This window comes from Podarcis tiliguerta (assembly GCF_965153285.1).
Source record: "Podarcis tiliguerta genome assembly, chromosome: 4".
Taxonomy (NCBI): Eukaryota; Metazoa; Chordata; class Lepidosauria; order Squamata; family Lacertidae; genus Podarcis; species Podarcis tiliguerta.
Genome location: NC_139537.1, coordinates 16,170,088 through 16,184,966, shown reverse-complemented (window position 1 = coordinate 16,184,966; position 14,879 = coordinate 16,170,088). Strand labels below are relative to the sequence as shown.

At 43.9% G+C, this 14,879-nt stretch overlaps 1 protein-coding gene across 1 annotated transcript; it reads left to right on the top strand.

The window, feature by feature from the left end:
• Positions 1-391: 391 nt before the first annotated feature.
• Positions 392-11,206, top strand: LOC310676958 (high-affinity choline transporter 1-like; the record flags this gene model as incomplete). Its single annotated transcript, XM_083439166.1, has 8 exons — positions 392-566; positions 4,143-4,256; positions 5,201-5,356; positions 6,002-6,150; positions 6,653-6,796; positions 7,606-7,759; positions 8,021-8,238; positions 10,494-11,206. 8 exons carry the CDS (start codon positions 392-394, stop codon positions 10,998-11,000), a joined length of 1,617 nt encoding a protein of 538 aa, XP_083295292.1. The 3' UTR covers positions 11,001-11,206.
• Between the last annotated feature and the right edge of the window lie 3,673 nt (positions 11,207-14,879).

The following is a 14,879-nucleotide window of genomic DNA, read 5'->3' as shown; positions in this document are numbered from 1 at the left end:
TTAAAAGTTCTTGAATCTTCCTGCCACGCTTGCCATCCAGTGTGATATGCATCACCCTTTAAGAACCGCTGCTCCAAGACTTCACTTGGAATCCACAATGCCTATGCTGGATATTTTTTGTTTGTTCCATTAATCTCTCCTTTCCCCCCGGTATTTAAGGACACGCAAGCAGAGATTGTTTAGTCTGTTGAGAGACAGATAGGCGGGGTCCTACTCCAACGTCATAAACTGCTCTGCTCCCACTTTGCGCACACCCCAAGTTAGTCCTTCAGATAGCAACAGTTCGCCAGTGGAAGAGTTTGCAGAAGGTTCGTCCGACAAGACACAGGCGTTTTGCTGCTTGAACGTGGCTCCACTGCTAGAAACTCACAGCTCCTGATAGCTGGAGGAGATGGCTTTGAGCACAAGCGGCTTGGTGGCCCTGGTTGCCTTTTATGTTGTTACTTTAGCAACTGGAATATGGGCTTCCTGGAAAGCCAAGAAGCTGAAAAGCAGGAAGCCCAGTGAAGTGGCCATGGTGGGAAACAGGAAAATGGGTTTTTGCCTTGGACTGTTCACCGCTACCGGTAAGTACCAATTTCCCCAAAACCAAGGAGGTTGTGGACTCTCCTTCCTTGGAGGTTTCTAAGCAGAGGTTGGGTGGCCATCTGTCATAGATGCTTTAGTTGAGATTCCTGCATTGCAAGGGGTTGGATTATATGATCCTTGCGGTCCCTTCCAACTTACAGTTCTAATGACTCATGGTGTGAGGCATCATGATGTTATAGATGGGCTTTGTCATGACACAGGATTGCCAATTTTTAAAAGGAACTAACCTGATATCTAGGCAGGGTCAAGAAATGTGGCTGGGTGATTAAGTGGCCCGGGAAAATGCCAAAATTCAGAAGGGGGAAGTCAGAGTTTTTGTGTTTGGGTATTAGTTTGTGTGTGTGTTTTTATGGCCGTGCTCTTTCCCAGCGTTAATGGGGAGATGTTGGAGATGAAACATGAGACCTTTTGAATGCAAAGGGAGTATTCTACCACTGAACTACTGAACTAGAAATTTTTTTGCGGCTGATTTATTTGAAAGCACTTCTTTCCCAAGCTTATTTATTTATTTATATTTCAAAGGTTTTTTCCCCAGTTATACAAAATAAAGGGGGGAGAGAAATAAGAAGGTGCAATATAGACTAATATAGCAGTTTTTTAAAAAAATTAAAGCACTTGCTTTCCAAACTTATTTTTATTAATCAATATTTTAAAGTTTTTCATTTATACAAAATTTTATATATGTATCTTATATGATTAATAACCTGCTATATTCTGTATACACTTGTTCCAAAAATCAATATATTTATCCAAACAAAGCCTGCATCTATAAATGCAATCCGTTCATATGTTATGAGTGCTGTCATGTCTTCAATCCATTGATTAAAGAGGACCAGATTTTTGTTTTTCCAATTCATCAATATCTGTCTTTTGGGCATACTTAGAACACAGAGAATCAATTTTTGTTGTCTGTCCACTTGTCAACTTCCATATATTAAGTGTATAATTCAAAAGAATATTTCCCTCTGAATATTTTAAGTTTTTCCATACAGTTGCATTTACACAGTTCAAAACTTTCACCCAAAACTCAGTGGGAATAGGACACTGTAAGAACACCATGTTTCCAAGAGGCATTATCCTCCAACAAGGAGCTGCGTTCAACAGTCCTTTTCTATGCAAAACTAATGGAGTCCAATAGATTCTAAATATTATTTTCTGTTGTGTAAGCCTTAGTTTAAGATCCATTGGTGCCTTTGCTATGGAAACTAAAACACTGTCACACTGTCTACCTGGTCTATAGGAACATCCAAATCTTTTTTCCAGTTGTTTCTTACAGTCTGCATTTCAAACTTATTTATTAATAACAAATATCTATAAAATGTAATTGCCGTTTTGTTTTTTTTGTTTCAAAAGATCTGGTGTCTCTGAGGCTGAAAAAGCAGCCAATGCAAACACTGTTTTTTAAATTTTTAATTAGTTTTTATTAAAGATTTTATTGTGCTACGAAACAAACCAACAGGGGAAAGTATAGTATTTTACCATGTATAAGACTAGTTTCCCCCCCTAAAAAATAATGTCAAAAATTAGGGGGAGTCTTATGCATGGGGCCATCTCCCCCCATTTTCTTAAATCTGAGTCCCCCAAAATAGGGGACGTCTTATACCTAGGGGCGTCTTATAGACGGGAAAGTATGGTACATCTTTTGTCTGCACTTTCAATTCATAGAGTCTTTTTCTCAGTTTGTTTACATGCAGCGAGAGACGTTTTTGTCATGGACCTCTTGCAATTGGGGGGAAATAGAAGGGGAGGGAGGAGAGATGGGGGTGTTGTTCTTTGTTACAAGGCATTGTAGCTGCAGATATTGCTACAGTGGTGCCTCGCAAGACGAATTTAATTCGTTCCGCGAGTTTTTCCGTTCTACGAGTTTTTTCGTCTTGCGAAGCACCACTGCATTTAAACACTGACAACGGCGGGGAGGGGCGGGGAGAAGCAGGACAGCTGCCGCAGCCGGTACCTCAGACTCACCCGCGCGTTGTGGCCACTGTGCGACACGGCTGCTGGAGGGCGGCAGGGCTCAGGAGCGCGACTCGGTGGAACCGCCACCATCCTCTTCACCTGAGGGAGAGAGGGAGAGAGAGGCGCTGGCGGCAACGGCTCTCTGAGGGGAGCGCGCAAGGGGGGTGGGCAGCGGCGCAAGGCACCAACCGTCAGCGGGAAGGTGGGAGGGAGCCGGAGGAGCGGGGAAGCGAGCGTGCGTGCGTGCAGTGCGCGTCGCCATGACATGAGAGGCAGGGCCGTTTCGTCTAGCGAAGCAAGCCCTTAGGGAAATCCGTCTTGCGAAGCACCTCAGAAAATGAAAAACTCTTTCGTCTTGCGAGTTTGTCGTCTTCCGAGGCATTCGTCTTGCGGGGTACCACTGTATTGGAATGCATCTGACGATTGATAATTATCACTTAAAACACTTAACGTATAAAATTTGTCTTCCTCATCTATCGGTTGATCCAAAGTCATTATGCCACTTCCATCCCATCTTTTCATACATGCCATCTGCCCTGGAGTGTCAACACAAGGGGGCTTGTGAAGAAGGCGCATCAGAGACTGTATTTTTTGAGAATACTAAGGAAAAATCATCTTCCGCAGAAACTGCTGCTTGCCTTTTATCACTGTGCCATTGAGAGCGTGCTTACTTATGGCTTATGTGTGTGGTATGGAAGCTGTACTACCCAGGACAGGATGGGGTTGCGCAGGGTTGTTAAGGCAGCAGAGAGCATTGTTGGCTGCCCACTCTCCACCTTAGAGCAGATTTATGCCACAAGGTGCCATAGGAAGGCACTGGACATAGTAAAAGATCCATCGCATCCTGGTCACTGTCTCTTCGAGCTCTTGCCGTCGGGACGGAGATACAGGACGATGAAGACAAGAACGAGCCGTCTTAAGAACAGCTTCTTCTCCAGAGCGATCTCGGCCCTGAATGGGAAGCCCGGACTTTGAAAGTCATCTAATCTCCCTTGCTGTATTATACTGTATTGTTTAATTAGTGTTTTTATGGAGCAGCCAAGTAATTTCGTTGTCCCCGAAGGGGGCAATGACAATAAAGATATTATTATTATTATTATTATTATTATTATTATTATTATTATCTTTTCCCCAATTTTAAAAATGGGATTCCCCCACAAAGTCAATTTAGCGTGGATCAAATCTATTTTTTTATTTGGCATTACTGTATATTCCATATCTTTCTAAATGACTTAATTGTGTCAAGAGTTTCCTTAATTTTAAAATATTTTGATCCTAATATCATCCAACCAACCAAAGGTGCTGTGTATGCATATTCTCATGTAGCCACTTCTTTTTCCAAAGTCAATCCATAAATAAAACCTCTCGTCAGTCTGAAAGAGAAATATTGCAAAAGAGGTTTTCATTGCCAGGGATTGAGACCTGAGATGTCCTAAGTGCAATGTCAATATTCTATCACTGAGACATGGGCCTTCCCTTATTCAGGGCCTTATAGAAATTGGAGCTAAAGGCAGCCCAGCCCAGCATTTATTTGTAGCTGGGATGTCCATTTTGAGCGAATGTCCAAGTTTAAGTGTGTTCTTCCTGCTTTCTTTCAGCCACGTGGGTTGGAGGAGCATATATCAATGGCACTGCTGAAATTGTCTACCTGCCTTCAAGAGGGCTCCTGTGGGTCCAGGCCCCAGTGGGATTTGCTCTGTCTCTCCTTATTGGTAAAGTTTTCAAAAAAAGCTTAAATATGTAACTACGGTGGTACCTTGGGTTAAGTACTTAATTCGTTCCGGAGGTCCGTTCTTAACCTGAAACTGTTCTTAACCTGAAGCACCACTATAGCTAATGGGGCCTCCCGCTGCTGCACGATTTCTGTTCTCATCCTGAGGTAAAGTTCTTAACCTGAGGTACTATTTCCGGTTTAGCGGAGTCTGTAACCTGAAGCGTCTGTAACCTGAAGCGTATGTAACCCGAGGTACCAGTGCATTCCATCCTATAAAAATCAGTACTGGAAATGATGAGAGCCTCGTCCAAGGGGATTGCAGAAGTCTGACTTTGGTTCACATTGTTTCCTCACAAATTGCCCTTGTCGCACATACGAAAAGTCTCTCAAGGAGCAATCCAAACACAAGATCCGCTGGGATGAGGGGATTTCTGGATAGGTGGATCTTGGGCTGAATCTGGACTAAATTTCCCTATCTATGGTCAGCCATAAATACTTCAGTGCAAACCCTCCATCTCTGATCCTGTGAAGCCGAAGCCAGGAAAATCCCCAAAAAGGGGTGCTCCGGGGGTATGGCAGAGGCCCGGCAGAGGAGGAGACACCCCCTATTTCAAACTCCTTTCAGCTCAGTCACATGACCTAGCAACCCAACAGTTTGCCATCCAGCCATCTCTGAAGGTCACTGTGATGACTATTCACAGGTCAGAGGGCTGGTCCAGGTGTGAGGAGACCCCGGTTCAAACCTCCACTCAGCTATGGAACTTGCTAGGTGATCTCAGACCAGTCACCTTCTCTCAGGCTACAGGATTGTTGTTAAGGAAAAAATGGGAAAGAGGAACCACGTGTGCCACTCTTAGCTCCTGGGGCGAAATTTTGGGTATCTAAAAACATTGCTTCTGCCCAGATGACAATAATAATTGCAATACAACTGCTTTTTAACAGGTGGGCTCTTCTTTGTCAATCCAATGAGATCGAAGAAGTACGTGACAATGATGGATCCACTCCAAGAAACATATGGGAATGTGATGGCAAGCCTCATGTTTATTCCATCGTTGATAGGGGACATATTCTGGTTTGCAGCTATTCTTGCTTCCTTAGGTAACTAAACATCTCTTGCTTGTCTTAAGGACTGAAGGCTTGTTTCAGTAAAGTAGGAACTGCTTTAATTACGGCCCATGAGTCCGTGCAGCCCACATTTCCACTTCATGCAATTCAAATGTCTACGACTGGGGAAAGATAGATGGAGTGATTTGCCCTAAGTCGGATGAGGAACCTCAGAACAGGCAGCCCAATGTGGTCCTCTAGATCTCTCTCTCTCTGGCCCTTGGCACTCTCCCCAGGCCACAACCCCTCCTCAGCCATGTCCTGCAACAACCCTACTTCATACCCACCCTGAGGAATAATCAGAACTGAACTCCACATCTGGGAATGTTCATAATGCCTAGAGCAGCCTTTCCCAACCTCTGGCACTCCAGATGTTTCGGGGTTCAAAGGCCATCAGCCCCAGATGGTTTGGTCAATGATCACAGTCCAGTGATTGGAACTGTAGACTAGTAACAACTGGAGGGCATCTGGTTGGGGGCGGAAACATCTAGTCTAGAAGAACATCTCTCCCAATGTTAATGCTTGTATCTCTTAAGGAGTAATTCTCTCACTTGTGTTGCACACTAATATAACGATGTAAGGGAAATGGTGTCGCATTAAATTTCATGCTGTAGCTTAACATTGTCCTTTTTTCTACAGGTGCAACCATGCAGGTCATTTTGGATATCCATGGCATTTTAGTCATTATTATCTCTGCATGCACGGTTATAATCTATACTTTATTAGGCGGCCTGTACTCAGTTGCATATACAGATGTAATACAGCTGATCTTTATAACAGTCAGCCTGGTAAGTCCCAATATTGTTATTTTACTACTCACTTGAAATGTTGGTGTGATTTTTTTAAAAAACCCATAACTATGTTCTACACACATGGGGCTTGGTTGCGGTCTCTGCGAGGCTGTGATGGGTACAAAATGCTAGGACAAAATTATGAGTCTGGGGGTAATCTTTGCCTGCAGTGAATCTGAGCACCATCAAAGTGAATGAGCGCTCTCTCTATATGTGTGTTGCTGGAGCTTCCGGCGTGAGCAGGAGCTTCTATAAGCACATTGGAGCCAGTTCTCTATAGTAATCATCAGCAACCAGCTGCTTTTAAGATCAAATATTGTCTGTGGGTGAGCAGCTATCGACCTATCAGTCACCTTTGTCCTCTGTTTGATGGATTTTGGTGAGCAGGAGTGGATATTTTATTTTACTTTCCTCTTTTCACTTGTGGGTAGCATATTTTGCAAACCAGAGCTCAAGGCTGATGGGGAAATAATTCTGATGTTTCTCTTTTTACCACAAGTGGGTTTGTATCCCCTTCGCCCTCATGAACCCTGCAACGAAAAGCATTTCCTACACTGCTGCGCACAACGTCTTCCAAGCACCTTGGATTGGAAAAATGGAAGCGCAGTATCTTGGAAGGTGGTTCGATGACTTCTTATATTTGGTAAGAACTGCTCCCAAGGCAGATGGAGGGCAAGCTGGTGGCGCTTGCTGTTTTATTTCATTCTGGCCAGACTGTAGAAATAGTTGTATTGGATGAGCTGGGGAAATGTATACCATGCCTGCAGAGGAAAAACACCCCTTCACAGGTGCAATTTGAATCTGAGTCACATCTGAGAACGGATTTCCAAGCGGCTTCCTGCAATGCCCCCATTACTGGTTACACTGATAACTTTGAACTGCCCTTCTCTGTGCTCAAGTTTGGTCCACAGTGAGTGGGGGAATTAAAGATTTGGCCCTCGGGCTAGTATTGCCCCTTTCTAACATTTATTTCTGCAGTTTTCTTTTTGTAAATAAAATCGGGATTGAGGAGTTTTTTCCTCAGGACGGTGGAGGGTTGTTTGTGTTGCTTCCCATTTGTGAAGTGTTGGTGGCACTCACCCTTCTTCCGATAGGAAATGCTTTGCAGGGGGGACGGACCAAAACATGGGCTGCTGGTCAAGGAGGCTCAGTTGTTCGGGAGTCAGAAATGTCCCTACTTTCACCTGAGGAATGTTGGAGGGCATGAGATTGCCATTTGTTCTGATCTATTGCTGAATAGATTCCTTTGGGAAGAAACAAGGCAAGAGGGAAACCACTTGGAACCACAGCAAAATTGGGAGTGAGCCCTTTGTCGCTCAAACAAGACTTAGTTGGAACAGAAGGCCACAAGACCTAACAGCACTTGGATTGCATTCCTGAAGTGACTTCGGGGCTGCCTGTATGTGATGGGAGGCTGACCGATATGTTCATAACCTTCTGCTTCTCTTCCAGGTTCTTGGGAGTATCCCGTGGCAAATCTATTTCCAGCGGGTTCTCTCAGCTTCTTCTCCAAACGAAGGAAGGCTCATCTCCTACCTTTCTGGACTGGGGTGCTTCATCATGGCCATCCCTTCAGTTGTCATTGGGGCTGTCGCTGCTTCCACAGGTAAGATTAGCACGCTCCATAACACCACCTCGAGGACCGCGAACCCTCCCTGACTCTTCTGGGGAGAAAGAAGTTGCCGCCTTGGGTGTGATGAATTTTAGGGACAGCCCATTTCGTTCAACGACACGCTGTTCCTAACCTAGCCTACTCTCCCTGTTGGTAAAAGTGATAGGGAAGACTTCCTTTGCATGCCTTAACCCTCATCCTGAAAAATGATCAAACCTTTTAACGTACATGACGCTTCTCTGTTTCCTTTCTAAGACTGGAATCAGACTGCCTATGGCCTCCCCAGTCCCAACGACAGAGGAGAATCTGCCCTTATTCTTCCACTGGTTCTCTACCATCTGTGCCCAACGTATGTCGCCCTTGGTGGCTTGGGCGCCCTGGCTGCTGCCGTGATGTCTTCGGGCGATTCTGCCTTGCTTTCTGCTGGTACCTTGTTTGCTCACAACATATACAGGAAAGTCTTCAGGAAAAATGTGAGTTGTTGCGAATAATATCGACACCAGCGGGTGGAGGGAGGTCTGTGGGGGATCCAAGTGTCTTCACTATATTATTTTTGGTGCCTGCTAAAAAAAATTGTTTTGTTTTGACAAGCCCACCCAGATATGTAGAACGTTGATTTGTATTTTAATCTGTTTTTAGTTTATTATGGATTTTACGATACAATCATCTTTATTGCCATTGTCCTATACAGAACAACGAAATTGAAAAAAATCTACATCAGACATTCAAAAACCAACAAGCCTGCTATCCCAACTATCCCAACCTGGTTAGCCCCTAAAAACTCTGATACCCCATAATTGAATACAATATACTCACACAGAGACGACCTTACACTGCTTTTAAAATCTCTACACTGATTTAATTGTTGCTTGCAACTGTTTTTACAAACAGTTTTATTGTTTTATTCCTTTCATAAATTGCATTGAGGGTTTTTTTTTATACAATCAAGCAGTGCATACATTTTTATGAAATAAAATTAAAGAAAATTAAGCAGGAATTTCCTCCCAATGCAAAACAGAAGCATGATTTTCCCGCACCTGGGGAGGAAAAGGTTAAATCCTTTCTCCATGTCTGCTCTGATGCTGTCAATTGTCCCCCCCCCCCCACACCATGATATTTGTATTAAAAAACGAAAGAAACTGAATGTTAAATGCAAGGCCAAATCTAGGTTCTCTCTATAAGAAGAGAGAAACTTGAAAGGCCACAACAGAAATATGCACTGGAACATAATAAAATTTAAAAATAGGAAGCCAGTAGTTACACCACACAGAGTTACACCACTCAGAATGATCACAGGAAATAGATTCGTAATATTTCGTAAAATATATTGCAAGGCTCCACATCTCATTATCTCATTAGCTAAAATGGCTCTTGGGGTTTGTGGTAAGCAGTTGACTTTACCAGAAAGAATATCGCAGAGACCTTTCTTTTAAAACAAAATAAAATTCTTAATTTAAGGGATTCCTGGGAATTTCCAGGAACTGGTAACAACAGGGTTCAAGGCCACCCCAAATCCCAGAAAGACAATTTAAATCATAATACAGTGGTACCTCTAGTTACGAACTTAATTCGTTCCGGAGGTCCGTTCTTAACCTGAAACTGTTCTTAACAAGAGGCGTGCTTTCGCTAATGGTGCCTCCTGCTGCCGCTGTGCCGCCAGCACATGATTTCCATTCTCATCCTGGGGCAAAGTTCTCAACTCGAGGTAACTCTTCCAGGTTAGCAGTGCTTGTAACCTGAAGCGTTTGCAACCTGAGGCGTTTGTAACTTGAGGTACCACTGTAATAATAAGTGATATTGGTATAAGTTACTCAGCTTAGTATAGTTGTGTTTAGGACCTAGCAGCCCACCTGAACTCAGCTATGAAGCTCCCTGGGTGACCTGGGTGGGCCAGTCGCTGCGTCTTGGCCCCCAGCCTACCTCAAAGGGTTGTTGTACAGGTAAAATGGAGAGGAGGAGTGTCATGCACACCAACTTGAATTCCTTGGAGGAAAGGCGGCTGTAAGAATAACGGAGAACGGCAGGAGGTTGGATGCAGGGAGCTGTGTGTGAGCAAGCTGAAGAGCGACTTTGCAGAGCCTCTTTTTATTAGCAGAAGTCAACAATTGGAATCAGTAGTGAAACCACTCTGAACATGACGTATTTCCATCTAAGCATATTTCCAGCATTATCAAATACAGTGGTACCTTGGGTTACATATGCTTCAGGTTACATACGCTACAGGTTACATACTCCGCTAACCCAGAAATAGTGCTTCAGGTTAAGAACTTTGCTTCAGGTTGAGAACAGAAATCGTGCAGCGGCGGTGCAGCGGCAGCGGGAGGCCCCATTAGCTAAAGTGGTGCTTCAGGTTAAGAACAGTTTCAGGTTAAGTACAGACCTCCGGAACGAATTAAGTACTTAACCCGAGGTACCACTGTACACGTGTTAGCAGGTGTTTCCCTAAAATGTTCCCCGATACTTGATTACATCTGCGTCCCCGGCCATGCTCCAGCCAAGGGTTATGTCGAGTAACCAAATCTGTGAGAGGACAAACGGTCAGGGGAAAAACCCTGTTTGTTTGCCAAGAGACACAAGTTCAGGGATCGTGGGCACAAGGCTCCTGGGCACACTGTGGCATGCCGGGTGCGAGGTGTGCCTCAGCCCAGGCAGGCCCTTACCTCCACAGCGGCAAAGAAATGTAATAGCACCTAAACCAATAATAAAACACCTATTTCTTTATTTCCAGGCATCAGAGGAAGAAGTGCTATGGGCGATGAGAATGTCCATGGTGATCTTTGGGATTATGTCTGCAGGTCTAGCTTTTCACTCCCATTCCATTTATGACCTCTGGTTTCTGAGTGGAGAACTCGTCTACGCTCTCCTCTTCCCCCAGCTCTGCTGCGTCCTCTTCATTCGCAACACCAACACTTACGGCTCCGCCGCCGGGTTCTTCTTGGGCCTTCTCCTGCGCCTCTTGGCGGGGGAGCCTGCCCTGAACATCCCCCCGGTCATCCATTACCCAGGATGCTCTCTGGTGGACGGGGCCTACGTCCAGCTGTTCCCATTTAAGCTGTTCACCATGCTGGTATCTCTGCTGACCATCGTCTCCGTCTCGCATCTGTCCGCCTTTCTATTTAAGGCAAACGTCCTTCCCCGCAGATGGGACATCTGTAAGATCGTGCGAGCTGACAGGGTGGTCATTTCCTTACCCCAGAGGCGTAAAAGAGATGCCTGTGCCAGAACAGAGTTTTGAGCAAATGGGAGACATATTGCATTGGTATTTTACCCATGATCCTTCTTGAAGGATCCTTAGCTCTTTGAATGAGGTCATCTTCCATGTTGTGATTTATTGTTGTTGTTGTTATTGAAGTCCATACTCATAGCAAAGGGCCCTCTCCCATTGTGGCACAACCTCCAACACCTTTCTTTTTTCCTAGTCCTGTTAATCCAATGTCTAGGCTCTTTCTGGAAAACACGAAGCCTTTGAAGCCCTTTAATTGGTGCTGCAGCTACAGAAATTCTAGCGGGTGCAGAATGCCATGGCGAGACTCCTTACAGGGTCCTCGCTGCGGGATCACATTCACCCAGTGCTATACCAGCTGTGCTGGCTCCCGGTGGAGTACAGGATCAGGTTTAAGGTGCTGGTTTTAACCTTTAAAGCCCTATACAGCCTACGACTCCTCGTACCTATGGGACCGCCTCTCCTGATATGTCCCACGGAGGACCTTACAGTCTTCAAATAAAAACATCTTGGAGATCCCGGGCCACAGAGAGGTTAGGCTGGCCTCAACCAGAGCCAGGGCTTTTTTGGCTGTGGCCCCGATCTGGTGGAACGCTCTGCCACAAGAGACTAGGGCCCTGCGGGACTTTACATCTTTCTGCAAGGCGCAGTCTGACCCCCTCCTTTGCCGATCCTTGTAGAACTCTGGCCCAGTGGTTGCCATTTGACTTTGAATTGATTTTAGAATGCTGTGTTACTTTTATTGCTGTTAGCCACTCTGAGCCCAGCTCCAGCTGGGGAGGGCGGGATATAAATAAATTATTATTATTATTATTATTATTATTATTATTATTATTATATCATTTAGTTGTATAGAGTGTCTTAATTCATTGGTTACTTTTGCCAAATTTGTAGCCCTCTGTGTAATGGGGGGGGGGGGAAATTCCAATTCTGAAATGCATCATTTATCAACAGTACCATCAACACTAGGAATGGAGCATGTGTCCTAATTTACAGAGGACGGTCCTCTATTTGAAGGTGTTGCCTGAAGGGTTGGCCTTTTTAAGATTCCCAAAGAGGGAGAGCAGGAGGAGTTCCACAATGCTACAATTCCCAGAGTGGCTTAACAGTCAATGCCTCTCTCCTAACATCTCTCAGCACCCTTAACAAACTACAGCTCCCAGGATTCTTTGCAGGAAGCCATGTTTAAATGAATGGTGTGAAAGTGACTCCAGTTTCTAAATAGCAGTTGCTCAGCACAAATAATAAGAGAGGTCAGTTGCCTCAGTGCCTTCGGTTTGTGATTTCCAGATACTGGACTTGATGGATCTTCCTTCAAAAACTTGTTTTTCTTTTTGTATTATTAAAACGCATGATATAAAACAAGACCTGCTTTGATGGTTTGATTGCCTCATATTGCGCCTCTAATTACGTTGTCTTCCATATATTTTGCCGTGTATTTTACTGTTATTTGCAAGCCACTCTGAGGCACTTGTGTAAAGTGACTAATAAGCCCCCAACCTGCAACAGTCAGCCATCATTTTGTACCCATTGAAATTAAAATTTTGCAATGTTAATTTCAGAAGGTACAGATTTCTGTTCACAAGTTGTGGAGGCTTGTCCATCTGAAAAATCTATTGGACCTGAAGACTCTGAAAGCAAATATAAGACATCATTTTCACGGTCTACTATAAAAGTCCTATGGCAGGCTTGCTTAACCTCAGCCCTCCAGATGTTTTTGGCCTACAACTCCCATGATCCCTAGCTTGCAGGACCAGTGGTCAGGGATGTTGTAAACAAAAATTGCCCTTTTCCCTTATGGGGTATCCAAGAGCCCATATAGAGTCCTTACATAGGTTCCCTATTGGTAGGAGAGAATAACAGAGGCCAACCAGAGAATATTGAGAAGCAAAGCAGCTTGTAAGCTTGATCTTTCTTTATCTGTTGCAACAGGGTGCTCCCCTTACCCGCAGGAGAGGAAGAGGAACCCAGAAAAATGGCGTGCAAGGCCATATAAAGACTTTTGAAATTGCCACCCTGTAGATCAAGACCACCCCCAGAAACATCATACATACACCACAGAAAAGGTGGTCTAAAACAGAAATTTGAATGTTGTTTTTCTCCTGTCATTGTTTATCTCCTGTCTGGCAGGTTACTTGATTGGATTGCCTGGGGAGCCTGGCCAGTCTTTTGTAGTGATAAATACTTAGTTCCTGGGCCAGGTCACAGGCTTACACCTTATTCATATCTTAAATGTGCCCTTAAGACAGGATTTATGAGGAAAGAGACAATGGGGAGGTTTCCCACTTTGACCTTGTAGAGAATACATTTACTCAGTTTAGGAATCAATATGGTTCCAGGTTGGTCTTCCTGTGCTGTCCATGTACATGCTTGGTTGGTACACTTATGAACATTACCATATATCTAAGACCATAAAATTCCTATCACAGGGATGATGGGAATTGTAGTCTCAAAACATCTGGAGGGTCGGGGTTGAGGAAGCCTGCCCTATGGTTTGACCAGCCTCTCTCATCCCCTCATACTTTACTTCAATGTCTACATTAACTAAAGCTTCAAATGAAAATTCTAACTCAGCCTGGAAGCTAGGCAGTGTATATCAATATTATAAGTCTGTAGTTAACTGACTGTATACCCTAAAATGCTCCCCACAATCTTTTGCCATGCAAAGGGGTTTGATTGCTGAAATGCAAGAGGCTCTTCAGAAAAGAAGTTAACACTGAAAGGGATTCCCTTAAGGTAAAGGGAATAGGGAAAGGGATAGATCAGTTATAGCTAATCCTCTACACACCCACATATGTGGGTTAGCAAACAAAAGAAAAATGGCTGGTGCCTCTTTTAACAAATGCAGGACTTGCGCATAAAGAGCCCCAGTAGCATCCTTTAAATCCCACTGTTAGGCAGGTTTAGTGAAACATAAGAAGAGGCTTTTAAACCTTCTTTTAATGCATTCCAACTACCTCAGGCAACTGGCTCCCTTTACCCCTCCTGCCGAGAAACAGACTACACACTGAAGTAAGTTTAAAATATACTTTACTTACAGTTGTGCATTGTTCTTATCAGTAATAAGAAAATGCAGATAAATGCTCTTAGTGGAAAAAATATATCAAAGAATGTTGAGGCAACTACTGAAATTGTTCAACTTTTTTTTAAAGAAAAAAACCAATGTTGTTGAGCTTTTTTTTTTTAACAAAAATGACAAAAAATGTTATTTTTCAATTGACTTGCCAGTAATGTCTGCAAAGATGCAGATGTATAGCAACCCTAGGCATGTCTTTGTCACTTGCAGAAAGAGAGAGAGAGAGAGAGAGAGAGAGAGAGAGAGAGAGAGAGAGAAATGGAACAGGAAATGAGTCTTACTTCCTCTCAGGAGGAGAGGAGAGGCAACACCACTGAACCTTCTCTAACAATTTAGAACTCTGTGATCCGTAACCCTTTCACATACTAAATAGCATTGTTAGGTTTGATTTCAAATCTCCCACAGGTAGATACTTCTAACCTAAAGCATCCTAAAATTGCCAAAACCCACCACACCATTTGAAGAGAGACGAAAAGAAACAGAATTGTAACCTTTGCGCAAAATTTCTGAAAACCCTAATGCAACATATGGCAGATAAGGAGTCTTGCGGCTCCTGCTAAGCCTTTTTGTAAATGCCTTTTTGTTCCATTATTAATGACTTTAGGTCCCACTCTTTATAGGAACTTGAAAAACCACAAGAGACTGCAGGAAAACTGCACTCAGAGCGATCTTGAAAGATGGATCTCTGTTTCCAAAGGCAGACATGCAAAGGAAAAGGGCCCTTTGGAAACTATGGCTCTTAATCAGCAATCAAAGTTCAGATTTCACAGCAGAGATGGGCAACATTTCGTCTGTTGAAACTTGAGCACCACGTT